Below are 27,743 nucleotides of genomic sequence, written 5' to 3' on the forward strand. Positions count from 1 at the left end.
AAAACCTGGTAGTACCCCTAATAGCCAGTTCAGAATTGACTTCGTTAAACATCACTGAAGGGGGGAAAATGTTCTCTTTTTTCCTTTTTCTTCAGCCTTTTCTTCTGTTTTGAATGTAATTCAGCTCCTGATCAGTGTTAATTTACAACATCTAACGCAGAGACAGTGATCACGCCATGAGAAAACTGAATTTCAGAAATTAAACATCAAAACTCAAAATCCACCTCCAAAAAACCCTTCTCAAATCCCATAACAAGCACGCAAATTCCCCAAAAATCTAAGATCCACGATCACTGGATAACTTCTTATGCTCAGCAAAAAAAAAGACAATACTCTGTAAAAACACACAAACAAGCAACTGATATCGAAGATCAATAGATCGGTAATTTGAAGAAAAATCTTACCTTTAAGCTCTATAGTTATCATTGTTTTTATTGTAGTTATGATCCACCAGATAGTACATCAGATCTTTTTCCAGATTTTTCCGCCTGAACCCACCACACCACACCCCACCAAAAAAAAAAACCAAACAAACAAAACTCAACAAAAAAACAAACACAAAAAAAAAAAAATACAGAGAGGGCAGATAAGGAGGGAGACCTTACATTGAAGTGAAGAGGGAGAAGAGAAGCAAAGAAACGGAGGGTCGGTCATGTCGACAGTAGACCAGTTTCTCTTCCTAAAGGGCAGTTAATGTGAAAAAAAAAAAAAGCACAAGTTAACGTAAAGCAGAAGCGTGGGGCCCAATTAACCAGCTCGTGTAAACCGGACCGCCAGCACGTGAGCCGGTCCGTCAACCGTTACACCTAAAAAGTAATCTTTCGTAACACCTAACCTACTACATGGTTCTTCATAGGCTTTCCTTGGTAACTTCCTTGACAGCTGTCAAGAATCTGTTATTCATTGAAAATGGTCCACTTTTTTAGTGGGTCAGGAATCTTTGCGCAAGATTCTTACATGTGGCAGGGTCTTTCTAAACGTCACACTTCTAGTGAAGCAGATTACGTCACTATGACTTTTGTATCCACACAAATCATTTTTTGTTAAGTTGAAGTGGAGGGTTATTCATGTAAAATCAAGAGTCCTCACTCCTCAGTGTCCTTTTCCTCCTCCTCAGTGGTCTTCTCTCACTCTCTCAATTTGGCGCGGGAATTGTTCTTGCTGAAGCTGGAGAACCCCCAACTTCGTCAACACTTGTTGGATGCAAAGCAAGAAAACCACAAAACCTTCGGAAGAGTCTCCACTCTCTGCTCCAGTTTTCATCTTCAAACCTGAAAATTTCTATTTCTGATGGCAATTCGAAGGTCGTTTTCATGTTAAACGATTCACGAAATTCCTAACAGTTACTACCTCGGAGAAAGCCCCCAAAATAACATAGAAACAACTATGGAGAAAATCTCTGCAGCACTCGCCATGGAATGGAGTATCGAACTCGAGAAAGGACTTCGGTCGAAAACCCCCGGTAAGTAATCTTTGTCCCTCTCCTTTATACTTTCTACTTGAGCGTGCTAAATCTGCGTTTTGGTTGCAAAGAACCGTAAACTAGGGTTCCCGGAACAAACAATGGTGAAGCTTGGTTCTTAATTATTAACTGTGCAAACTAATAATTGGGTCTTCAGTTATTTGAATTGTGTTATAAATCTGAGTTAACCGACTTGATGATTGCTTGAAGATTCTGGTTTAATTAGGACCTGTTTTGTAATTGATACTATATTGGGTACTCTTTACCTGTCAAACAGGAAGAGACTCTTCGGGTGACAATCTGAGCTGGGTTGAATATTACTCAGTAGTGGTCGGAGTTCTTTTACATGATTTTGGGATGCTTTGACCGTCTTCAAGTAGCTGAAAAGTTCATCATAACTTGAATTGTTGGCATTTTGAGAATTTCATAATTGAAATTTATTAAGTAATTTTATAAAGAAGATGAAAATTTTGCTGCGACTGCTTCTACTACTTTGTGGAATAAAATAATGTGGTTCAATTTATTGGAGATCCTCCATTGACGTTCACTAATCAAGAATGTTAATGTTTTCCAGTGCTTGCTTATTTTTCATGTACTTTCATCTTCTTTTTTAGATCAACTGGGTTGAGTTGATAGATTGCTTCCCTGTTCTGTTCATTCAATGTAGGACTTCGCAAATTTTACTTGCTAATCATGTGTTATTTAATTACAGGTCAGTCTGTTGAGGCTATATTACGGTTTGTCCCTAGACTTGAGCAGTGGAGCAAGGAGCCTTGCCATACAATGGGGGTATTGAGCATGTTTGGTTTGGTTCCTGGGCAGGATAGGCTCTTTGCAAACACTATCCTTCTTCGGCTTGCAGAGGCATTTAGGTGTGGGGACAAACTTACTCGGCTTTCTGTTGTAAAGGTTTTCCTCTCAGAGCTGAGGTACTGTAGAAAGAGAGGTAAACAATACAACGGAGTTCTGGCAAGGAAGAGGGTTCCCAACCATTTAGAACTGCTTAGAAGAGTGAAGATAGTTTTTGACACTGGTGATGTTGAAGCTCGAGCACTGGCTTTATGTCTCCTTGGTTGTTGGGCTGATTTTGCCAAGGAAAGTGCTGAAATACGTTATAGGATACTGTCAAACCTGGAATCATGCCATGTTTTGGAGGTAAGGTCGGTAACTTTTTCTAGCTTTATGATTTTTAGTGCCACTATTAGTCTGTGGTTTCATTCATCATTCATGAATGTGGTTTCCTTTTTTGCTCATAAGGTTTCTTACTCAACTAGATGGGATTTCTAAGAATAATGAAATCTAGAGTCTGTCAAAGAAATTTTATAATATCTGTTGAGTATATATGCAGAGAAATTGATCAACTGAATGCTTGCAATGTCGTGTCCTCTAAAACATAGCTTAAGTAAAAATCCACTATCCTTGGCCCAAACTAATTGGGTTTGGCTACATGAGTCCTATTTCGCCATTCTGTTATATTTTAAGCTATACCAGCAGTTAACTCATAAGCTATCATGTTTGTCTTCTCTGTTATGCCCAGGTCATCTTGAGCTTTTCCCCCTCTGATGAAGAACAATAACCTGTAGGACAGATTATTGGACAGCAACTAGACAGGACAGAATCACAGTGAGACAGTACATAAAAAGAGTTCTGATATCTCAGAATCTAACGGTCAGATGGGGCTGAGAATAGAGTTGAGTAGTCCTCTAAATAGGTTGTTTAAGCCCTCCAGTTATCAAGCTGATCCACTGCTCGTATCTGCAGGAATATAGGTAATAGAAAATAGAAACTATAGAAGACAGAATTTAGAAACTAAAAAGAAACGAGGATAACTCACAAACCAGTGGTAAGATGGACCTCCAGTTCTGGTCGAAGGAAGGGCCTATAGAGGAGAATATTTGGTCGAAGTTTGGGCCATATCCGATTGCTGGATTGGGACAAACATTATGACAAAGAAACAGTTAGAATAGGATAGGAATCCGAAATCATAGGTGGGAAAACAGAGTATAATCTTGCAGAAACAGTGGGTAACAAATAGATATATTAATGATATAAAAGAAGACATAAAAGGGATAGAGATTACCTCATTACCCAAGGATGACCATGATAGAAGAGAAGACGGTTGCTGGAATTTGACAGAACAGTATGGTAGAAGAAGAAAGGAAAACACACAAGATGAGAGAAGGTAGGGGGATATGACTTGGTATGATGGTATCACCACCAACCAACCTAGGATTCATCACCTAGGAGTTTGCAACTTATTCACCACAGCAGCCATAACTCTTTTTTTTTGGGTGAAAAAAAATTTCATTACCAAAAGAGAGGAGAAAGAAAAAAACAGAGGGCCCCAAAGGGGGAAGCCAACAAGCCTAAACAGAAGCCAGAGAAACCAAGGAAACATTAGAGAGACCCCAGGAATGAACAATGGTCCTGTTCCTCGGGGTGTCTATACAAGAAGAGGGGGGGGATAGAAGATAACTTTGCTTTAATTTCAAAGGAAATGGAATCCCAAATCTTCTAGTAAGGCCGAGAGTTGGAGGTCCATTTTCTCAAATTACGCTCCATCCAAATATGGTTGAGAGTAGCACAGAACGCCAGCTTCCCAACCAAGTCACAAGTAGAGGAGCCCGCAAAAGTCATATCAATCCAAATCCATTCTCTAGAGAAGGGAAGGATACTTCTACGAGAAGGCCAGCATTTGAGGAGAACACCCTTCCAAATGGCAGCAGCAGTAGGGCACTCAAAGAAAAGGTGGTTCAAGTCTTCATCATTGTTCCAGCAGAGGCAGCAAGCACGAGAGACTAAGATCTGGCGGCTGCGAAGAAAGGCTTGAGTGGGGAGGCAGTTGTTGAAGACTCTCCAGGCTGTGAAGCAGTGCCTAGGAATGTGACGCTTGAACCAAAGGAGCCTACGCCAAGGAACCAAAGGGCCTTTCAGATGAACAAAATTCCAAGCAGCCTTGGAAGAGAAGGAGCAAGAGTTGTTCGAAGACCAAGTAATACAGTCACCTCTTGAAGCAGCCCTTCTAGTGACAGAGTGGAGCTCATTCCAGATAGCAATGAGGGAAGGGCCAGTTGGGGGGGGGGGGGGAGCCCAACCATTGTGACCTAGAATGTCAGCAACCAAAGAAAGCCTATGTAAACCGGAGGAGTATATGGTTCTAGGGGTAATCTGGTGCAGAAGAATTCCCCTAGGATGCCAGTTGTCAAGCCAAAGGTAAGTAGATTGACCATCACCAATGTTGGAGAGAATGACTTGAAGGACCAAGGGACGGCTGGCAAGAATCTTCCTCCAAACCCAAGAGGCATCAGATAAAGAGGAGGCAGTCCAAATGGAGTCATTGCGGAGAAGACCCGAATAAATCCAATCCACCCAAATGCTCTTTTTTTTCGAGGCAATCTTCCAGAGAAGCTTGATGATACCAGCTGAGTTGACATCTTTGATTCTCCTAATGCCTTACCCTCCTTCCTTCTTGGGAAGGCATACAGCAGCCCAACTCAAAGGATGAAGAAACCTCGAGGTGTCAGTGCCCTTCCAAAGGAAGGAAGCCATAAGAGCTTCAAGAGCCTTGATAGTAGCTTGGGGAAGCCATAACTTACAATAGAGCAATAGTTGAATAGCCAAAATCATGGCCAGTATGCCCCCTTGTTTTTATATATAATAACCAATCAACAACTACAAGAATAGTAACCCTACCATGTGTGGGGTGTTATTTTGTTGCCATTTGCCAAGCTACTTTGGATCTTCTAGAAGAAGATCCAATATTATTACCAAGAAATAGAAATTTACTAAAATAAAACGGTTTCTTAGTTTCTATTACTGTAACTAAGAGTTCACTACAAAAAAATAGAAACTGAATCACAATAGAAGTTAAAACAAAATAGTAACTAAGATAGCTTGTAGTAACTCCACATGTGGCAGCAACATGGGCCCTTTATGTGCTTAAGTTAAGACCAGTGTATGGGCCCAAGTATGAGCCTGACTATAACATAAGTCATGGCCTAATCTGGGCCAGTTATGACCTAAGTTATTGGGCCTTATCATGGGCCTGAATGGGCTGGGCCCTCTTGCTTCTATGCTGGCTTTGTACCGCATCACCTTCTTGTTTTACTACCTTCAACTCACGTCGTGCAACTCCTCCATACAACCTGTTGGTGCATTTTTTGATCTTTACTGTACATATTTGAACAGGTGAGTAGGGGACTGAGGTCAAAGATTGATGCTGTTAAGATTGTCCAGTTGGACCAATCAGGTCTTGGAAGACGTCATTGGCCCATGGTTGGGTTCTATGGGTCTTGGGATTTTTATTTTTGGGTTTATTGATATAATGAGCCTCTTTTATAAGCCTATATTTAGGGTCATAATTTCGAATATGGGATTCACTTTAATAGTTAGTATAGTTAGAGTTGTATTTCTTTATTCATTTGTCATTAAGTGTTTTAGTTTTGTCTCTAAGAGTCCAGACTTATTTCAGTCTCTTTCCTTTATTATTTCAGTTTCTTAATTAGTTTAAATTACCTTATCAGTTCAGGATTGGTTTATGTCTCTACTATTTTTTAGTTAAAAATTAAGTTTTTAAGGGCCTACAACCTTGTACATGAATTTGGCTTGTTGGGTTTTGGCTTTGTGGTGATTCAGTTCCAGCCCCTACTGTTGGTGATTCCATGGTCATATACCTTCCTTTTCTTCTTATCTTCTTTCTAATCAAATACAGGTAAAATTTTAACTCTTCCATTCCTGCGCAAGTTTCTTCTCTAGTTATGTTCTTAGTTCATATTATTCTGTTGGCTGTTGTTTTAAGTTCTCAAACTTCAGATCTGAATTCAGTTAATCATTGTTAAGTTCTGTTACCAAAATCAGCATTCAAAAACCTATTATTAAATTAATTTCAAGGAGTCCTTCCTTCCTTCGGTAGGATTGTCTGAAAGCCATAGTTGTCACGGTGCCTAGGCGACACCAACTAAGCAACCAAAGCATCCAAGGCGCCTGGACACCTAGGCGACGCCTTGACACCTAGGCGACGCCTTGACAACTATGCTGAAACCTTCAAAGTTTTGAATCTGATTTCAATTCTCTTTTCAGAACTCTCAACCAGATCTGGCTCTTAATCCATTCCTGGTTTCAAAATCTGATTTTGTTATTGGTTTTGCGGAATCCTATTCTATATCTGATTTCTCAGCTTCTTCCTATGCTTGAGTCGATTTCTGGATTCTTTAACTCTTATTCTGGTTTTTCAAAAGGTTTCTGAATTCCTTAGCCCTAGGTTATTTAGAATCCCGTCCAAGATTGATCAGTCTCAAACAGTCCTGATCCATGTTTGTGATCATCAGATGATCCAGACAAGGACTGAGTGATCCCTAAAGCCTTTTGTCCAAACCATCTTCATCTACCTTTCCTCATCTTGTCACCTATTGGTGATACTCCTATGTTTCTCCAATATTCGTTCTGATGTTGAGATGGTTGAGTGCCAATACTTGGAAGAATAGACAGATGGTCACAGAATAAAGGGGTTAGTCATTTATGTTGATTTACAAGATCCATGGGACAAGTCGAACAACCAAGTAGTCATTCCTCTTCCTGGAAAATTTTCCATTTATACTGCATTTCTTTCTGTTTAATGTATACTACTCAAAGCCAAATGAGTACCAAATATCCCTTAGAAACATTGCATTCATGTTATGTACAAATTGCAATATTTCATATGTTTAAACCTATGACATCTTGACACCAACTACCTATATATGAAGGTAGATGTTCAGATTCCTGCAAATATTATGCAGGTACTGGTGTGGGATGCTGCATAAATATGGGAAGGATATAGCTGCAACTATACGCAGTATACATTTGAAATTTAAAGAAAATTTGATTAGAAAATTATTTGATGTTACAATTTGAAAGCTGAGTTGTCTGGGTGAACTTTACTATTTTTGTTTCTGTGTGTTAACTCAATCATTTCTGTCCCTTATCAAGAATTACTTGTTTGTTTAATTTTATAAAATTTTCCTTCATGGGCATGCCTACCTTTACGACTCTAAATGTCTTTCATGTGGAATCTAAGTTGGCCCCTAAACTTTGTTGGCATGTTTCAGCCCAAAGGGGATTTTCCATGTAGCTTGGAGAGATGCTTGAAAAGTCAACTTTAGACAAATTGGTTTAAGGCTGAAGTACAAGGGAAAAGTTCAGTACATCGTGGGTCCTATGGTTGAGACTGAGCCCAAAAGTGATTGTTTGGCCAGTAAGGGTCCAATAGTCAGGTTGGCTAGATCTTCAACGTGACTTAACAGGTGGTTCAGGCCTCCATCAAGCAAGCTTGCCTTTAAGAGACCCTGTTTACATATGTTGAGAAGAGCGAGTTCAGTTGCTGTCTCAATTACCACTCCACAAGTAGATTAGTTGAGTGACTAGACAGCCTAGACTTACTCTCTTTGATATCAACCACTAAACTAAACAAAGTAGCAAAAATCATAAGAGGAGAAATGTGGAGTTCTATACATAGTTGTATATGTTTCTTTGTATAATGTGCATACAAGCTGCTTGTGTCAATTTAGTGGGTGAGTTTTGAGTGTTGAAACCTTATTTATTTTATCATCATTCTGTTTCATGGTGTAAAATTTTGTCCACGTGTATGTTGAGGTATATAGATGAAGGCAGGGATCCAAAGAATCCAAATCATGCTTGCAAGTAGTGGACCGTGTCCAAAAACTAAGGTTCTGATTTAAGGAAGGTTAGGCCACAGAAAATTAATAGTAATTCTGAAAATTTTATTAAACAGATTTGGAATTTAGGATTGATCAAATGCAAACAGGGAAGAATAAACCCAGATCTGGGGGTCAAATTGGATAAGAATGGTAACTGAAGAAAATGGACAGATTTTGTGATTTGAATCAAACAATAGCAGATTAAAGAATATGAGAATTGGCATGAGGTAAGGGGTAAGGGGTTAAAGAAGAAAAAGAAGAAGAAGCAACAGAATAACAGAGAAGTAGAAGAAATGAAAAGAGAGAAGAAGAATGGCAGAAATCAGAAAAGAATAGCGGGATTCAATAGAAAGAAGAAAATACATCAAGTAGATACCTTCAGCTGATGCTGAAACTATGGGTAGCCAAAGCCACTTAGCAAAAACAAACTTATATTCCATTCAATCTCATTTAGCCAGAGGGCAGGGTACATATGCATATATAGAATTATAAAATCCGACTCTCACTACAACTAGACTTGCATGGCCCTAATACTACACAAAAGTCAAATCACTACTTATTTGACCACTAATGGACTGAAAAGAACATAGTTGGAAGTTGGACTCCAAAATTGACTAAGAAAAACACAGAAATCCTAATGAAACTAGGACCAAACAGCAATTAGACTTTCAAACTCTTAATACTTCTGGGAAAGGACTTAAAATTCTTGTACCCCCTTGGACATATTTTAGGCTTTATAATTGAGCCCCGTACAACCAAAAGCATTAAAACAAAGGTCCATGAGTCTAATACCAAAATAGGGCCTATTATTGGCCTCTGACTATATTAATAAAACAATGAAGCATGTCTTATATGGAAAAAGACTCTCCATTAAACGGGTAAGGCTGCGTACATTTGCCCCTCCCAGACCCTGCAGTTGTGGGAGCCTGGTGCACTGGGATGCTCTTTTTTAACAAAGCAAGTCTTATCTGATGGTATTAATGCATAAGATTATTTTCCAATTAAACCTTTAAACTCCTAGACTAAAATTTTGGGCTTCATAATTGAGCACTGTACAACCAAAATATTAAAAACAAAGGTCCATTGTCATCTAATATGAAATCAGGGCCTATTCTTGGCCTGTGACTGTATTAATAAAACAATGAAGCATATCATACACACCCTAAATTATTAAGGTGTTAACTTGTATGCTTATTTCCCTTATCTGTATTTGTGTATCATATCTTAAAATCACCCATTGTTTGTTCTTTTCGCACCTAGGTGTTGTTCCACTGGTCTAATCTTGAAGATTTCCCTTAAATAAATATGACGGGTATACTTAGCAACTTTTTTGGGGGGGGGGGGGGGTGGTTATGCAGGTAAAGGCATCGTTATTTGCTGCAGGTTGTTTATCTGAGTTGTCAGAGGAGTTTGCATCCGTCTTTTTGGAGATACTTATTAATATGGTGAAATCACCAAAACTACCTCCTGCTGTACGGCTTGCAGGGATTCGTGCATTTGCTAAAATGGGGTGCTCATCTTTACTTGCAAGTAAAGCTTACAAGGTGCTGCATTTCCTCAACTTCCATCACATGTTTAGATGACTATGCATAGATTTTCAGCACGTTTTTTTATTTTTTATAATTGACAGCCAAGAGAAATATATCTAACCGAAGCTAAAGGGATTACACGGAGGAAGATATAAGTTGGACTATGTCAAGAAAGCATGACTGAAAAAATTATGGATGGCACAAAGAGACCACAGAATGCAGGGAAGTGAATATATTGGAAGGCTGAACAGGAAACCTACCCTCCCCAAAAATAAAGAGAAAGACAGAAAACTAGACAGATAGGAAAGGGAATGGGGATATAAAGGAATCTCATGTTGCCTCTCTTTTCAATACAGGCATACAGGAAGAGTCATTTGATCAAGACCTAATGACGTCTCAGAATTAGAAGCAGGGAATCACAATATGACCGGATAGGACTTAAAGAACAATTTATCAATTGTATTCAGTACAGGAAAAATCCTCCTTATATAGAAAATCATCTCTGTACTCTTAAGGGGTTGTTAAGTGTTTAAGGCATCATGCTTTGAATTCCAAAAGTCTGAGCTACTATTTCTTTGTAGTGGAGGAAGTTGTTGGGTCGCCTTGTTTGTTGGATTTCCTGTTGTGTCTTCATGTAGGTTTGCTTACAAGAGTCTTAGAGATTTGGGTAGTTTCCTTCAAAGTAACAAATGGCTCAAGCTCAACAACTGATTTCTGCTGGGTTTCTGTTCTTTAACCCTGGAGCCTGCCCATGTCTTTGAAGAAACTTCAACTTCTCTTTCTGAACTTGCTCTGCGCTAACCTATGCCCAATCTGAACTTGTTTTTTTTTTTTGCAGGAGAGGACCATCTTTGTATGAACTAGGTTTGATTGTAATAATCTCACTCATTCCTATTAAGGAATCCGTTCCAAAAAAAGATGTTATGCACACCTGGTCTTGTAAAGTTTCTCACTGATTTAGATTAAAGAACTTTTATTGAATAGATTGTTGAAATCACAGAGTCACTGAGGAGGGGGTGGAGGATGAATCAGTGACGCAAGGTCTCTCAAAACTTCTCACACACGATACAATATATAACATAGTTCGCCAGTGTGGCTACTTCTACAGTGCAATGGCTACTTGGGCTACATGCCTACAACCCAATTCTAGCCTAGGTATTATTGACAATACACTTCAGTTCAGCAGTACCTATTGCTAGGAGCATAGTTCGAGAACTCGTTTCGTTTCGGTATTTCGAGCTGACCGAAATATTGTATTTTTTTTGGTATGTTTCGATAGGTCATTTCGGTGGGTTTTAGGCCAAGTTAAGGCCTGAAACTTCATGGAAACCCTATTTTAGGCTATATAAACACATTTAAATGTTCAAATTGCAAAAATAGTCACCCAAAATGGTGTTTTAGATGTGCACCATTGATTGGCAACGTACGGTCGAACCCTAATGTATAAGTGTATAACTTAGTTAATTACACATTTACACATACACATTGTACATTAAAGTGATTAAACAAGTAAATTGACTTGGAACTAAGTTGGAAACATAATGACTCATAAGTTAAGTCATAAATCATAATATTAAGTACATAAGACATCAAGTCAATAACAAGTTAACAAATAACAACTTAAGAGTTAAGATTTAAGAAGATGATATCAAACATTCCAAATCACAATATGTCAATATCCCCAATTGTCCCCTACAAGGCTACAAGTCAAGTAGTCAACTAGTCATCATTCATCTCAAATGTTTACAAATTTGCTAATAATAATTACTCCGCCATCCAGGATCAACCCCACTCATGGTCCGCTAGAGCCGACGTGTATTGCTCTTCGACTGTAGGACAAATGCATGCCACGTCATAGAAATCACAATATGTCAATATCCCCAATTGTCCCCTACAAGGCTACAAGTCAAGTAGTCAACTAGTCATCATTCATCTCAAATGTTTACAAATTTGCTAATAATAATTACTCCGCCATCCAGGATCAACCCCACTCATGGTCCGCTAGAGCCGACGTGTATTGCTCTTCGACTGTAGGACAAATGCATGCCACGTCATAGTCTGGGAGAAGAAGCAAGTGTAGTCATCCACAGTGGCCATGTAAACTGCATCATCAACATACTGAAGGTAACCTATCCTAGGATATAGGTGCAACGTGAAGAAGTACTACCCATCGATCCACTATGATATGAGTCATATGACGGCTCGGGAGCATGTACGGGTTGACGGTGGTAGTGGGTTGGGTAGCCAGTGTAGGAAAAGAAGTCATGCACATAAGACGATCTACTATATCCTTGTGAGTGGGAGTCATACTCAAAACGGGAATGGATGGAGAAGATATAGGCGCCCCCAGGGTACGCCGAATGCCCTTCGCCACATGGATGTGAATGAGATGAACCATGCTCGATTGTCTTGGAGATGGACTTGTCTACATGAAAAGATGGGGCATGGAAATGCCCACTCGATCTACTGTCTCTATCGCCAATACTCAATCCACCAACAGGGCCAGATAGGGCATCAATGTCCATAAGCTCAGCCTGCCTACTAGTACCACTACCACGACCACCAGGACGGGACTAGCCACGCTGCTTTCTCGAGTAGGTCGAGGTGGACGATGTGAGCCGTGTGGCTGGTGTTGGTCCAGTTGGGGGCAGGGATTGCCTCTTGCTGCTCTTGTACCACAAACGGGACTCGAGTTCCCTCATATGCTTGACCACCATCACCATCATCATCACGTCCATCATTACCTTCATCATCACCTCCATCATCACCATCTCCACCAGGACCACCACCACCATCAACACCATCACCATCTCCACCACCACCATCTCCACCAGATGACATAGACCAATCTTCATCCTCCTCATCAACACCACCAAGAGGATCGAACAAGATGGGTGACGCGTCCGTGCATGTACCTCACCCTCTCGCAGCCTATGAAGTCATCCACATCGCTTCTATGTGTTCGGCTATCATGGGGTCAGTCTACCTCCAGCCGATCTAACACTGGCTCACCTCTATCCCTCACCCAATCAATAATAGGATCTTCATCATCTGACTCCACCTGGAAAATGTCGGCGAGATCGATATTTTCCCTGATACCCTCTTGTCCCATGCGTATGTGTTGCATCTTCAACCTCAAATTATAATGCACATACACTAAGTCAGAGAGACGTTCAGAACCCAATCTATTTCTCCTCTTGGAGTGGATGAGAGAAAATGTACTCCAATTCCGTTCACAGCCAGATGCGGAACATGTCTGGGAGAGAACCTTGATTGCTATTTTTCTTAAATTGTTTGCCGAACCCCCATACAACACCCACCATTCAGCTGCATTACAACAAAAGAAACATGTCACCTTCATTTCAAAAGAATAAGATATTGAATTGAGTAATGACTAATGAGTACCGGCATCACCGCGTGTCCGGCCTTGCTGTGCAGCTTCGGTTCCAAAACTTCCCAATGCATCCCTAAAAGTCTTCAACTATAATCATTTGGAAAATATTTAAAATTAGTAATGACTCGTTACTATTTAGTATTGAATTGAGTAATTCCAAATGAATTATAACTTATAAGACTCACCTCATTGTTGCATATCGCCTGTAATTTACTATTCGGCTCCAACTTGGCAACTACTTCTTTGACTGCGTCAATAAGACTATTATTCAACCCAAGCCTATGACTGTGTTGGTACTTGGGGTTCAAATAATATGCTGAAATTGACATTACATATTGACTAGTTAGTAATATATCCTTCAAATTAACTTTAAAAGATGTAATTGCATAAAAAACAAAGAGTGTACACTCACCAGCCTTATGCAATGGATGCATAAGTTGATTTTCCCAGCGCTCCTTGATAATTTTGAGAAAGTGTTTGCTACCTCGTGGATTTGCATTGTAAACACCTTCATTCATCAAGTCTATGGCAGCATATAGATGTGGCATGGTTGGTCCCTTGATAGCAGAATCAACTATATGCAAAACCTTGACCACTGGGTCCAGAAGTTGTACCACTTTATGCAACTTAGACCAAAAGTCATCTGATGAAATTGTAGCTTGTGCTTCCCTACCACCATGGGTATTGGACCCATTCCAGTTGAACCAATCTTCAGAAGCAAACATTGATCTCAGTCCAGACTTCTTGGTTTCTATACTCTTGAGTGCAATGTAGTTGGTGGCGAATCTAGTTATGCCTGGCCTCACTAAGTCACCCCCACACTTCTCCCTCAAGAGGTTTAGTGCAAACCCATGGTTGTAGACAAAGTTAGTCATTTGCCTTGTCTTTTCCACGACATGTTGTACCAATTTGATCTTTCCCATGTCCTTCAACATGAGGTCTATACAATGGGCAGCACATGGAGTCCAAAATAACCGGTACTTATTGTTTTGCATCAACCTCTCACCGGCACTCTTGTAGTTGCTTCTGTTGTCCGTTACAATTTGGACAACGTTCTCCACTCCTACATCTTCTACCACTTCCTTCAGCAATTTGTAGATATACTTTGCATCCTTTTTCTCCTTGGATGCATCAACAGACTTCAGAAAGACCGTCCTCCCATCACAATACACCATAAAGTTGATGATGGACTTTCTTGTAGGACCAGTCCAACCATCACACATTATGGTCACCCCATAGTTCTCCCACAGCCCCCTCATTTCATTGATGTAGTCTTCAAGCTCTTTCTTCTGTTGGGGCAAATACACATTCATAATCTCATATGGGGTGGGCCCCTTATACCCTGGGCCAGCCTCAGCAATGGAATCTATCATAGTCTGATAAAAGAGGCCTTGTGCTGTGTTTGCTGGGATGGTATGGTATAACATCCACTTAGCTATAGATTCCTTCACCATCCCCTTCAGATTTTTCCATGCTCCCTTGATTTTTGGTTGTTTGTTGCCTTTCTTTCTATAAACACCAGGTGCTTGGTGAAGTGCTAGGTCATCTTGTGGTAGTGGAGGTGGAGGGAGAGCTGTCCTCGTACTCTGTGATCTCCTAAAGGGATTAGGCAACCCACCTCCTCCACTTGTACCTGCTCCTCCACTACCACTAGCACCAGCTCTAGAGGTACTAGCTCCTCCACTACCACCTACTCTCTGTCTCTCGACTCTCTCCTGATCCTCATGATAACTAGCTCTGCTCATCATCTGTGCTCGTCTCCAATCCCTAGCCTCTTGCTCAGTCTCTATATCATCAGGAACATAGACATCATCACTGTCATCATCATCATCATCACGATGGCTTGATTGGCCTCCCGCTGTACACCTCACTGCTTCCTCAAGATCTACTTTTACCTTCTCCCTCTGAGCCTTCCTCTTACTCCCTCCCTTCATGTAATCAATGACAGCCCTAGATACCTCCACAGGGACCATATGACATGCGACCACTTCAGGAGAATTCCCAGCTAGATGTTGTTTGAGTCTAGTGGCACCACCTCCCAAAAACTGCATGTGACAATAGTTGCATTGGGATTTTCTTTTATCCCCATAAATTGGAGTGCCATGCAACCATGCAATGTCACCCCTAGTGCGCCTGGGTGTGCTCCCCTCCCCCTGGGTCTGGGTCGGCTGCCTCTGCCCCTCTTGCCTCTAGCTCTGTCGTTTACCACGGTTTGTCATAATCAGACTAGTTTACTGTTGCATGAATAAAAGACAATTCATTAATTACTGAAGCACATCAATTCTTTTAGTTTAAAATTTTAAATGTTTAAGAATTAAGATTTAAGAGCACTAACACAAGTATATAAGTATATAACTATTTAGTATTTTTCCCCTAACCCTCATATTTTTCTCATATTTAAAAACAATTTTTAAAAATATTTTTCAAATAAATATTGGCCTAGCACAACAAAATCGAAAAGATATGTAAATGGGCAGCAAATAAGAAGTATGTACAATTTACTTTTATATTTTTCAGTAATTTTAAAACAAAAACCTCATATTATTTCTTATCTTTTGCTATTTTTTTGAATTTTTTAAATATTTTTTATAATTTTCGAAAATTAAAATAATTAATTATTGGCAGAAAAATATTTTTGACACCATGAGGCCATAGATCGCCCAATGGTGTCTAACATATATTTAATTCATCACCATACAATATACATAACCCCTATTATTTTTTGATTTTTGTTGTAAATAAATCCAATTTTTGAAGTAGAAAAATAAATAAATAATATATATACCAAAAAAAAATTTCGACACCGTGAAGTCGTAGATCGGCTTCCGGTGACTAACATATATTTATTTCATCACAAACAAACATGTTGATCAAGCATTTCCCTAAAAAAAATCAATTTTGAGAATATGGTTTTACCTGAAATAGTGAAAAGGCTTCACAGATGTGCTAAGAAGTATGTTCTCCAAGTGATTCCGGCGTAGATGTGGCAAGGATTCAAGTGGGAAGTGGAAGATTGAAGAAGAAATAAGCAAAAACCTTCAAAAACCAAGCAAAAGAGGAAAAATGCTTTGTTTCTCAGTCTCGGTCGAAATTTCGACCGAGACTATCAAAACATGGTATTTTATATAAAGCATTTTCTCGAGATTTTCGAAATCTCGCGAGATTTTGATAAAATCTCGAAATATCTCGAAATCTCGAGAATTTCGATCAAAATTTAGTATTTTTTTTATTTGAGGGGTCATTTCGTTTCGAGGGGGTTGAAATTCTCGAAATCTCGATCGAGATTTCGCGAGATTTTGAACTATGGCTAGGAGCACCAACCCCCAATTCTTGTAGCACCCATTACAAAGGATCACCAACCCCCAAACTTATGCGGCTCCCACTTCTAAGGAGCAACAACCCCTCTATCAAACACCCACTTGATAGCTTAGAAAATATAATCAAAATGGCATATGCAAGTGACTACAACATGCTTAAGGTTTTGTTTTCTCCAGAACAAAACTTGAAACTCTTCTTTCATTTAAAACTCAACTAAAGTCTGAAATGCAAGGTATCTTTGATCAGTAGCACATCATAACAGATGTAGTAGGGTAACATGAAAAACATTCTGGCTTGCTTGTTAGAGGAGAGCTCTTAGAGGATTTATTATCATTATCATTATTAGCACATCATAATAGACATAACATGAATTTATGGTTTAGTATTGTAACCATAAATTTTGACTTTTACTACCCCAATTAACATTATTGAAGGCTTTTATGCTTTATTGTCTGGTTATGCTATATTATTCTTATTGGCTGTCATTATTGTTGTAGGCAGGTCAAAAGCTTTTGATGGAGTTTTCAGAGGAGAATTATGTTGTTGTGATGTTAATTTCACTCTCGCAACTTGCTTCAAAGTCGGTGATCTTGATTTCTAAGCAGGTCATTTTTCCAACTGTCCAAGTTAATGTAGTTATTCTGGTTGATTAATAACATTATCCATATTATCAAATTATTAGGCCTTGGTTCAGCAGTCACTGTTTTATGATGCATAAAAATGTCTTGAATATTTTCTGTATACATGCCTGTGATTATAACATATAGGAAAGTTTATCTAGTGAATGAAAATTGTTTGTAAACAAGTGATATATTTGCTCACATTATCGTGAACTTTATTTTCTCCCCTTTTTGGGTGTGTTTCTGGATGCAGAAAGACTTCTTAATATCAATTCTCTCCAGAGGATTTTCTTTACATATCCACGCAATAGCATTACGATGCTTGTGCTTCCTTGCCAGGGGAGGAATCTGTCGCCTTGCTGTTGATGCAAATTTACTCCAGATATTATTTCGTCTGGTAGATAAACCTGACTTAAACCCCACAATGCAATGTGAAGCTCTATGGATATTACATAAGGTATTCTTGTGCAGCCCCATTAACCCTATTTATGGTTATTTTTTTCTTTTAAATCCATTGATTGGATTCTTTGTGGAGCTGCAGATTTTCCAGTGCACCCTGCCAAATTTTCGTTGGATGGGCGTGCCTGAATTTGTTGAGCTGGTGTCTGTTGTTGAAAAAGCAGCTCAATCTCCAGTGAGGTCAAAGAGGTTTTTGGCCCTCTCTCTTCTAGTAGATATATCATGTAACTTTAAAGGGAAGATGGAAATGGTATCTGATGTTGATAGTTCTTTACTCCCTTCAAAGATAGTTATTTTAATTATAGATCAGATAATCTTGTTGGTAAAGAAGCCTTATTGCTTAGACTCTGAGATGAAGAAAGAATGTCAAAGCTTACTCCATCTTGTTCTTCGTCTGGTTGAAGAATATCCAGACTTGGGGACTTTGGCACTGGATAAAATAAAATTCTCAATACAGTCGTTGATCAGTATGCACAACGAAGGCTGGAGGACAAAAGAACCAGATTCTGTTTCTAAGATTGTGGGGATTGAACTTGTAAGAGGCAGTTCCCTTGCTGCAAAGATTGGCCCTTGCTTGTACAGGTTTGCAGTGGCTTGTCTTGAAGTACTAGATGAAGCCTGCATTATGTCTGTTGAAGTACTTGGTAATGCGAAGCTTCTGCTCGAGCTTTTACACCAAAGCAACCTATTTAATCATAGTATATGCTCTGTTTATCCACTTCTCTTGCAGTATCATGTTATGTGGAATTCCATGACCTACAATCTTGACAAGGGCCTGAGTATATCTCAGAATGATTACTGGGTTGAGCATGAAAGGCTTACTCTTGAATTTGCCAAGGAGATGATCACTAGAAATGATACTTGGTCTGCATACAAAGCTGGAAAGTATGCAGCATGTCATGGAGCGTGGTTTGCATCATTGTTCATATTTAGAAAATTAGCAAATAAGGTTCAATCAGATTCATGCCTTTGCTGGTTAAAATCTCTAGCTACATTAGCCCTCGCTGAAAGCAAAATCCTCTTGCTTCTTTTCCCAGAAGAAAGTCTCCAATTAGTAAAAGAATTAGAGATAAATGGAACTTTGGCAGAGGAAGCTGTGCAACATGTTTCTACTGATGCTAACTTTCTCGAATGCGGTGAAAAGATAGCTGGGGCTTATAGCAGTGTTTGCTCTTCAGAGGAATTTTTGTCAGCTACGATCATGCCTGATCAAGCATTTTATTTCCAAAGGTGGTTTTTATGTCTCAGATCTAAGGTTCTAGAAACTGTGGCTGATATACTCCGACTCATAGGCACTAGTCCATATAACCAGAAAAGCATTGGGAGCAATGAACAAATTCAAGGAAGTAATGAGTCCAAGTCTGGTTTTGCGGGACACTCACAACATATCCACTCTTTGATTCACTTCCTCTTTCAGTTCTCTTGTCGGTTTAACAAGTTGGCAAAAGAATTTGATCTTCTTGCAACGTCTTTCATGGACTTGGACAGTAGAAGCTTCAACACTATTTCAGTACTTGCACTTAATTGTTCGCTATTGGCCTTCTGTACTGGCTTTGTTTTATACTTCCCAAATCTGCAGTATTACAAGAATTCTATTACTTGTGTTTTGGAGATGACCGAAAAGTTTTCACATTCCATGTTGATACAAGATCTAATTGAGCGGGTGTGGCATGTGGACTATGAGAGCAGTAAAAATTTGAAGCTGCTCTTGACAGTTATTGGAGGGCCTAATAGCTGCTTCCACTTCCAACCTAGGAGTTTATTATCTAGTCCTGGCCATAGAGAAAGAAATATTCTAATGCTTTGTAGGTATGCTGTTTTAGGTGTCCTCCAGTTGCATGAACAAGCCAAGGTAGTGAACAATGATGAAGATCTGTGCCAATTTACCGGTGCCTGCCTGCAACTTATTTCTGATTTACTAAAGAAATGGATGCACATTCCATTTTGGACTCCCCGGTATTTCTTTCAAGTAAGGTAAGGTTCTGGTATCATAATTCTTCTTTGAATTTCTTGTGGGAGAACCAATTTTTCTGAAAATCGTGCTATTCTACATGTGGTTTTGAGATGTCTTATTCTGCACCTAGAACCCAGAAGATGTAAAATTGCAATTTGTTCCATATAAGGGGGGATTCTGAGGAGCATAATTGTCATGGCATTGCCTAAGCATCTCCTTGCGACAGGTAGGCGTTGATACCCAAAATGACCAGTCAACCCAGAAGATGAATGGAACGTATACCTGGAATATGGAAAATATACTTGGACTATGGCGCTTGTCTTGGATGTCTTGGCCTCTCCTGAGCATCACCTTGGCATCATGTCACCTTAGCATTCCCTCGTCTTACCTGGGCGCTCTGACAATTATGCTGAGCAGTCACTATATGGATATACATTATGGTTGTCTATACAGAACTCGTTGCTGACATGCTCATCCCACCTGCATCCTAGGTAAAGCAATGAGACCCCAACAGATTACCTAGCTAGCATGCATCTACTATCTTCCCCCCCATTTTCTATTTGTTATGCTAAAACTGCACAAAAGTCCTATTGTTTGGATAATAAAGATTAGTCAATAAATACTTGAACATGGAGACATCAAACCAAGAGTCTTCCAATTGGATTCTCTTTACCATCCTGCATGATTCCTATGCCAATTGTTGGGGTATAATTAACCCACTTGATGTTAAACATCAGACTTATGATGTGGTGTTAACCAATCATTATCTGTCTTAGGGATGTCAAAATGGAGGCCGAACTGAAAAGATCGGTTGTACCAAACCAAACCAGCCCTAACTCCTTATCGGTTCAGTCTCGGTTTCAGTCTGAACCAATTGGATTGATAAGACTGAGTGAATAGACTGAAACAGGAAAAAAAAGGGATAAAAGCTCAATAAAATCGATAACAAAAACGATATTTGTACAATTTTTTTATTTTTAATATTATGAAAAACCGAGACCTGTGTCAAGGACAGATAAGAGAGCGTTAAAAGAAAATGATAAGGGACTGAAACAGACTGGACCGATAGCTATTGCTTTTGGTTGGATTTATAGACCAGACAATTATCAGTCCAATTTTTGTCTGACACGATATATGCTAAACACTGGAAAAACCGACCAATCCGACTGTTTGACACCCTTTATCCATATGATGTCTTATAACTGCTTGTTGAAATAATTGTCTTGTGTAATAAGTTTGGCAGTAGATTGGTGGTTTTGACTTTATTCATTTGGTTAAATAAGTCTCCTCTTCACACTGACCAGAATCCAAACACCATTGGCACTAGTCAACTGAAACAATGAATTACTGATGGGAACTGGTTAATGACCATAATTCAGACGTGGTTGGCAGTAGTCAATCCAAGCAAAGATAAAATAAAAATAAAAAAATTGGGTTCATGGGGTAGCGGAATTGTTTTGTGAATTCCCTGTTGATTCTGATTGTTTAAGTTCCGAGTAGTTGGGAAATGTGAACTAGGAGCCCAAGATTTATACTTTCACTAGGTTATCCATCTTGATCCCTGAAAATTGGTTTTATTTGTTGAAGAAATGCAATCTAAGTAAATATCAAAAGCTGTTGCAATATGGTTGAACCCTTGACGATAATGACTTTTTTTTCCACCTTCCCTAAACATCTGAGCTTGAATTACATAAATGTTTAGGCATGTCCTTCACAATTTCTTATTTTATGTTAGTGAAATACCTTCATTGTACTTGCATTGTAACGTTTGAAATAAATTCATTTCAGGCCATGTATAGGTGCAGAGCTCTTTGCTTTCAATGCAGACACTCAAGACCCGGGTGAATTGTCCATCTTGCAGGGCTTCCATCTCTCATTGAATCTCTGCCTTCAATTGAAAAATGCACCAGGTTTCCTTCCTGTCCAAGTCACCAAATTGTACTGTATACTTAGTTGTAGGGCATCTGATTGTGTAACAATTGAAGGTGTAGAAAATAAAGGGCAAACCCAGTTGGGTTTTCGAGGTTGGGAAACAAGCGAAATGGTGGATTTAAATGAAGAGCTGCTGTGGCATGTGAAAGAAGGTATTGTGAATGGCAAAAAGCATGGTAGGTTTAGTAATGGTTTTGGAGGGTCTGCACATGCTTTCATGTGTTTTGAACTGAATGATAGCAGGCAAGGGTTCTCCACTTGCTTGCTTGATGTTTCTGCTTTTCCAGTTGGTTCCTACAAAATCAAATGGCATAGCTCTTGCATTGACAATCAAGGTTCCTATTGGAGTTTACTCCATTTGAATAGTGGTCCCATTTTTTCGGTCAAGAAGCCACTTGTTTCTGGTTAATTTATTACATATCCTTTCAAATTGTGCTTTAGAACTTGATAATCTGATATTTAGATGTATGCTTGATTCGTTATTACTGAAAGATTCTGGTACTCTCCTTCCTCATCCTTCAACCTGAAACAGTGAAAGAAGGAAATCCGAATCTTTTTTACTATTTGTAGCATAAATTTGGCTGTTAACATGCTATATTTTTTGTAATCTTATTATAGCTACTGGTAGTTATGGAACATATCTTTAGCATCCTTTTTTTCCCCTAACAGTGGCAACTAAGTGGCTATTATGTAAGCAGAGCTTACTATGTACTATTCTTGAAGGCATTTGGTCATGTCATGTGCACATTGTGGGAATGAGTCAACATTACCAGATTAAGGTGTTTTGTAGTTGCCAATTTTTAATATTTGTTTTTATGATATTGTAGTTGCCAATTTAACTAGTTTATTTAGGTTAGATCAAAGTGGGTATAATATCTCTCTCATGAAAACAAAGGTATAATATATCAAAATCCAATTCTATTAACAATTAAGAGAAGCAGATTGTATATGAAACAGATTGGAGGAAATTGGAAGTTAAGAAAAGAGCAAGGAAGGAAATGCAGTATAAATTTAGGTACCTGGGTTTAGTCGTGCAAAAGTGTTTTACAAGGAAGATTTTTTTTGTTTTTTAGTGAATAAATATATTACCAAACTCTGGGAGGGGGCCGGGGGAAAAAAGTGTTTTACAAGGGAGTATTATTAGCAATTACAGGTATAGTTGAGGGGAGATAATTGAGTCTCTTGCATATGCCATTTTGAGCCAATGAGGAAAGTAGTCAACCCAACAGAAAGATCCTCCAAGGCAGAAAACCAAAATCTTCTGCGTGATCCTTATAAATAAACAAAAAATATCATTATAAGACATGTAAATGTCATGTCGGTCATTATCATTATTGTAGTAAAAACCAAATAAGTTAACTTGACCCTCCGAAGCAATTAATTCTACCAATTACTGTAATAATGACGTTACAATTGAGGACCCTCACCTTGACCCTCCGAAGCAATTAATTCTACCAATTACTTATAATATTTACTTCATTCTGAAAGTTACACCATAGGGTAATAGCCTGCATATTCAATTCGTTATATACTCTCTCAATCAAAAAAGAACATCTACACCATCTCTCAATCTAATTTGAAGCCAAATAGTTGATATCTATTACTAGTAGTACAATCAGATCGGCTGTACATGTTCATATTTTAACTGGATTTTCAAAACCCTATTTTGCCATTTTTTTTCCCGGTCTATCTTAATCAAGGGCCCATAGGACAACTATGGCTACCAAGGAAGAAGACATAGAAAAGCCTACAGAAAACTACAATTAACTTACAACTATCAAGGGGGGGGGGGGGGGGAGGGTGCCTTTTATGGCACAAATGTGAAGAAGGAGAGTTGCATTACCGGCAAGCCATCAACCAACTGACCAAGCAGTTGTTCACTTGACCACTTTTAGGTAGGGGTCCACAAAATTTCATCTGTATCTAATCTACCATGTCACAGATATTTGTGAATGAACTATTAAAAAAAAAAAACACAGATATTTGTGAATGAACTATTAAAACTTTGTCTTTTTATTTATGAGATTAATGACATCATTATTATTATTATAATAAAAACCAAATAGATTGATGCAAACACTATATCCTTATAAATAAACCGAAAATATGAAGAATAGGGAAAAATTTTTGAACAACATCAACTCAAAAATTAAATTGCACACCCCCTCACATATCACTATTCATGTGAGGGGGTGATATGTCATAAATGTCACTTTCCCTTTTGTCAGATTCCAAAGGGAGTTCTCTTATTTGCCTAAAACTGCACTCTGATAGTGTAGGGAACCCTCATATATATATATATATATATATATATATATATATAAAGAAGGGAGAAAGAACGTCATCAGGTCGCGCAGCATGGTGTGTACTTGCATCTAGACAGTCGCATGTGAAATGATCGGCATATCCCTAGTCCTTTCTGCCTTTCCTTGGGGGCAAGGCGGTTATGTGTCTGGGCATGGTCGCCACGCCTAGCGCATGACCGGGTAGCATTCTTTCTCCTACTATTTTTAATGTGCTCAATTGGGTTTGCTGGTTGTTTTGCATATTTTCTTTCTTGTGGGGGGTGGTTGGAATTTTAAATAGATTTAAATTAATGATTCAAAATAATGATTTCTTTTTTATAAAAATGTTTGTTAGAGGGTTGTATCTTATTCTAATAAGCACATAAATGATTAACATGTGTGATTATTGGAAGACATTTTTGAATGATCACAAATATGTATTGTGGAAGAAGACATGGTTTTTTGGGCAAGTTGGAAACACCCCCTTTTGTGGTGTCTCTTCTTCTCAAAGAGGCGGTTAAGCCCATTTCTCTAATTATTTGAGACAATCCCAATCTCTTCTATTTTGGTATTCTCTTTTCAGAGTTTTGTTAATGTCCAATTGAGCACAACTCTTGGTATCCTTAGGTGGCCTAGTGAGTGGTTGTATGACTCCTAGATGAATTTTTATCATTTGCAGTTCCCCTGCCCGGTACGGTTCCCTAGTGCCTCTAATAAAAGGGGGTGGCCCCCACCCGGGTAGTGTATTCGATCAGGGGGTAGAATGGTCATTTCAGCCCCCTATGAGAGGAACTGCACAACCGTACCGCTCAACGAACCTCAGGGGATAAAGGTCCCTCCTAGATAGCTTTATATTGGGGTTGTTTTATCTTAGGGGTTGATTGGCAAGTAAACCTAGTTGCACCATGGGAGGCCTCTACAACCTTAAGAAGAGTGACAATTTGGTATGATTGAACTCATTCAAGTGTTGTAGAATCCGAACAAGTTCAAGTGTTGCAGAATCCGAATTAGATAAAATTGGTACACTCTCCTTCAATTGATGGACATTGTTACATATATAAAAAAAAAAAAAAAGCCTTACATTTCTTTGGTGTTACATATTACTACACTCTCTTCACCCTTTAAATGACAACAAGTGGGATAAGTATAGGCACATAACCTGTATATGTGCAGGTGAACATATGTGCAAAGGAACTCAACTCTCCACATGACACTCATTCAAGATCATTGAGAATTGGGATTAGCAATCCAATTTCCATTTTTAAATACTTGGGCACGCGGTTGTATACAAGAGGTAGTTCTAGTGAATCTTCTTTTTTTTTCGGTGAATCTTCCCGTAAGTCAAGTGAGAGACTGCTCCACTTATACCCCTTAGGGCGACACGTGGATTCCACTCATTTTCTCTTCCATTGCATTAACCGACTATCTCTTTATCCCCTTTCTCTCTCACAATTTATCAGTTATTTTTTTCATTTCTTTATTTTTTCTTCAACATTAAATTTTTTTATTTTAATCTAATACTGATAAAAAATTTAATATAATAAAAATATTGGTAAAAACCAATACTATTACCAGATAGTGCCATAACGATATGACCATGATCAGTATCAATTTGTATCAACATTTAAAAAAAAAAAAAAAAAATGGTCATAGCACCATATCACCAAATCGCTGCCATGATGCCATATCGACAAATCCCCAAATCGTTAAATCATTACATATCCAAATCGCCCCTAAGGCACCATATCGCAAAAATATAGCTGCCATAGCATCATATAGTGATTTAGTGCCATGGCGACAATTCAGCGTCATGGTGGTAGTTTTGGTGCCATGGGGGCAATTTGGCAATTTGACGATTTAGCAACATGGCGCTATGACGGTGATATGATAATTTAACGATTTTTGGGATTTGGCGATATGATGCCATGACGGTGATTTAACAATTTAGCGATATGATGGCATGACAGAAATTGTTTTGATATGTCGATACTGGTCACAATCGTAGTGTCATAGTGTTGGCGCCGATACCAATTTTTATTAATATTTTATTATTTTTAATTTATATTAGTATTGGATTGGTATCAGTTGAGACCGATACCTAAAACTATTGTGTTGGATTAAAATAAAAAATAAAAACTAAAAAATTAAAAATTAAAATAGAATTGATAAACCGTGAGAGAGAGAGAGAGAGAGAGAGGAAGAAATTGAGGGAGAGAAGGGGCAGGGAGAGGCCGGCTTGATTTGGTATGAATTCTATTTCAATTTCATGGGGTGATTTCTATGTTGTTTGGTTTAATTTTTATATCTTATTTCAATGAAATAGAAATTCTAAAATTATCGAGGAGCTGTTTCAATTTTGAAATTAAAATGGATTTCGCTTTTGCTCTTTAATGAGAACATAGTTAATTTGATGGGAAAAATAATAATTTAATATTAAAATTTTAAAATAAAACACCACCTTTACTCTTTTGATGGTCTCACCACCACCATGGCCCGACCCTACCCCTATCATCGCCATCACCTCCCTGTCCCAAAGAAATATAGAGAACTACCAAATGGATTTCTTATTCTTGAAATATTTCATATTGATGCAATCAAACCAATTTCAAATTCTTGACCCAAAATCTATTTATTATTTCAAGAAATCAATTCAAAATTGAAATAAAAATCATATCAAATCTGGTCATAGTAATGTAATGGATAAAAGAAATAAATGAAATTCAGGTGTCGGCCTAAGGGGTGTAATTGAAGTGGACTCTCATTTCACTTTCATAAAGATTGTCACACCCCAAACCACCCCCTAGGTGGGTCGGGCGGGTGACCCGGATGTCAAACCACATCCGCCAAATCTCCAAGATCCAGAAGCAAGCACCACTCAACAGACACACACAGCATTTACAATATGATATTGGAAACAGAGTGCAACGGAAACTAAAGTGTTATATTTACAAAAGCGAGCTACCATAATTATATTGTTCAACGGTAACCCACAACCCATAGTACTTCATAATATGCTTACATACATGGCCTTTTCATAGCTCTACATCATGATACAATATAAACAAAGCTGCATTTGTAAGATATACAAAAGAAAAGTGTCATTCGACTATCGACAAAAGAATGTTCTATGAACATCAAAAAGATAAGACAGTCGCCATTAGATCAGGTCATCTAACCTAACTCTGTGCACCCGCATTAGAGAGATCACCTCCGTTGGGGTCTACACCAGAATGACCACGATCACCATCACCATCACCAAACTGTCCGTAATGATCCTCCCACTCAGGGAGATATCCACCTGCAAAATCATCTAAAAGAAACAATCCACGAGAGATGAGCTCCATCGAACCCAGCAAATGAATAATAAATCATACAAGCAGGTACAACCATCATCATCATCAATCTACTTGTTGGGTCCAATTTTATTACTTTAGTCCACCTAATAACACAACTAAGTCACTAGGTATATGCTACTTGCAATGACTCGGGCGACAACCTCAGTCGCTTCTCGTTTGTTCTTCGGTTGCCACCTCAATCATTGCGGGTGGAACCCGCGTTGGGATTAGGAGCACTGACTCCCTCCCTTGGCAGACCCCAAGATAACCATGACAACCTATCCCGAATTCTATAGCTCTTCGGCTTTCAAGAGGCCATGATCACCCAACACATGCACCCCATGTTGGTAAGGGCTGTAGCATAAGGGTATGTTCACCTAGCCCAATGATCTACATGATAAGTATGAGTTGAGTGATGTCAACCGTATCCCATTCTACGGGCTACCACAAACCTCATTTTCGAGTATGAAATGTACGGTGCTCCCGTAGCCCATACTACAGCTCACCATACCTTTCATTTTCAAGCTGTTTATTACGGCATCTAGTCTAATAGTTCACATAGCATGCATTTTAGTCATCAATAATTTTATCAACATGCTCATAACCACAATCCACAGTTACATCTTTAATTTTAATATAAAAAAAAATTAAATAATAATATGTATCAGATCTCAATAAGGAGAAGTAAGACAGCAACACTGGTCTGGTAGTTGCCTCCGGACCGGTAGGTATGACATCACCGGAGATTCTCCTTAAAAAA

The 27,743-nt window shown here is 38.7% G+C and overlaps 2 protein-coding genes across 11 annotated transcripts in view; one reads left to right on the plus strand and one right to left on the minus strand.

Annotated features, from left to right (window-relative positions):
• The window catches only part of LOC122667769, a 30,279-nt gene extending 29,564 nt beyond the window's left edge, over positions 1-715 (minus strand). The window contains exons 1-2 of one of the 2 annotated variants that reach the window (XM_043864192.1): positions 606-700; positions 405-488 (exon numbers count right to left, since the gene is read on the minus strand). In XM_043864192.1, coding sequence (XP_043720127.1) covers positions 405-426 — 22 coding nt within the window. In that variant the 5' untranslated portion in view covers positions 427-488; positions 606-700. Of the gene's footprint in view, positions 1-404; positions 489-605 lie in introns of both variants that reach the window. The other variant, XM_043864193.1, reaches the window with a different exon arrangement.
• A 632-nt stretch (positions 716-1,347) lies between these two features.
• Positions 1,348-21,795, plus strand: LOC122667766. Of its 9 annotated transcripts, XM_043864181.1 has the most exons (8): positions 1,348-1,462; positions 2,175-2,617; positions 9,516-9,540; positions 9,643-9,701; positions 16,896-17,003; positions 17,272-17,475; positions 17,554-19,451; positions 21,220-21,795. In XM_043864181.1, the coding sequence occupies exons 1-8, from the start codon at positions 1,387-1,389 to the stop codon at positions 21,770-21,772; spliced, it is 3,366 nt and encodes a 1,121-aa protein (XP_043720116.1). In that variant the 5' UTR covers positions 1,348-1,386; the 3' UTR covers positions 21,773-21,795. The 9 variants fall into 9 exon arrangements, with proteins under 9 accessions (XP_043720116.1, XP_043720114.1, XP_043720115.1 ...); XM_043864179.1 differs by having other exon boundaries at positions 9,516-9,701; XM_043864180.1 differs by having other exon boundaries at positions 9,516-9,701; positions 17,560-19,451.
• The last annotated feature ends 5,948 nt before the right edge of the window (positions 21,796-27,743 follow it).

This window comes from Telopea speciosissima, chromosome 7 (assembly GCF_018873765.1).
Source record: "Telopea speciosissima isolate NSW1024214 ecotype Mountain lineage chromosome 7, Tspe_v1, whole genome shotgun sequence".
Classification (NCBI taxonomy): Eukaryota; Viridiplantae; Streptophyta; class Magnoliopsida; order Proteales; family Proteaceae; genus Telopea; species Telopea speciosissima.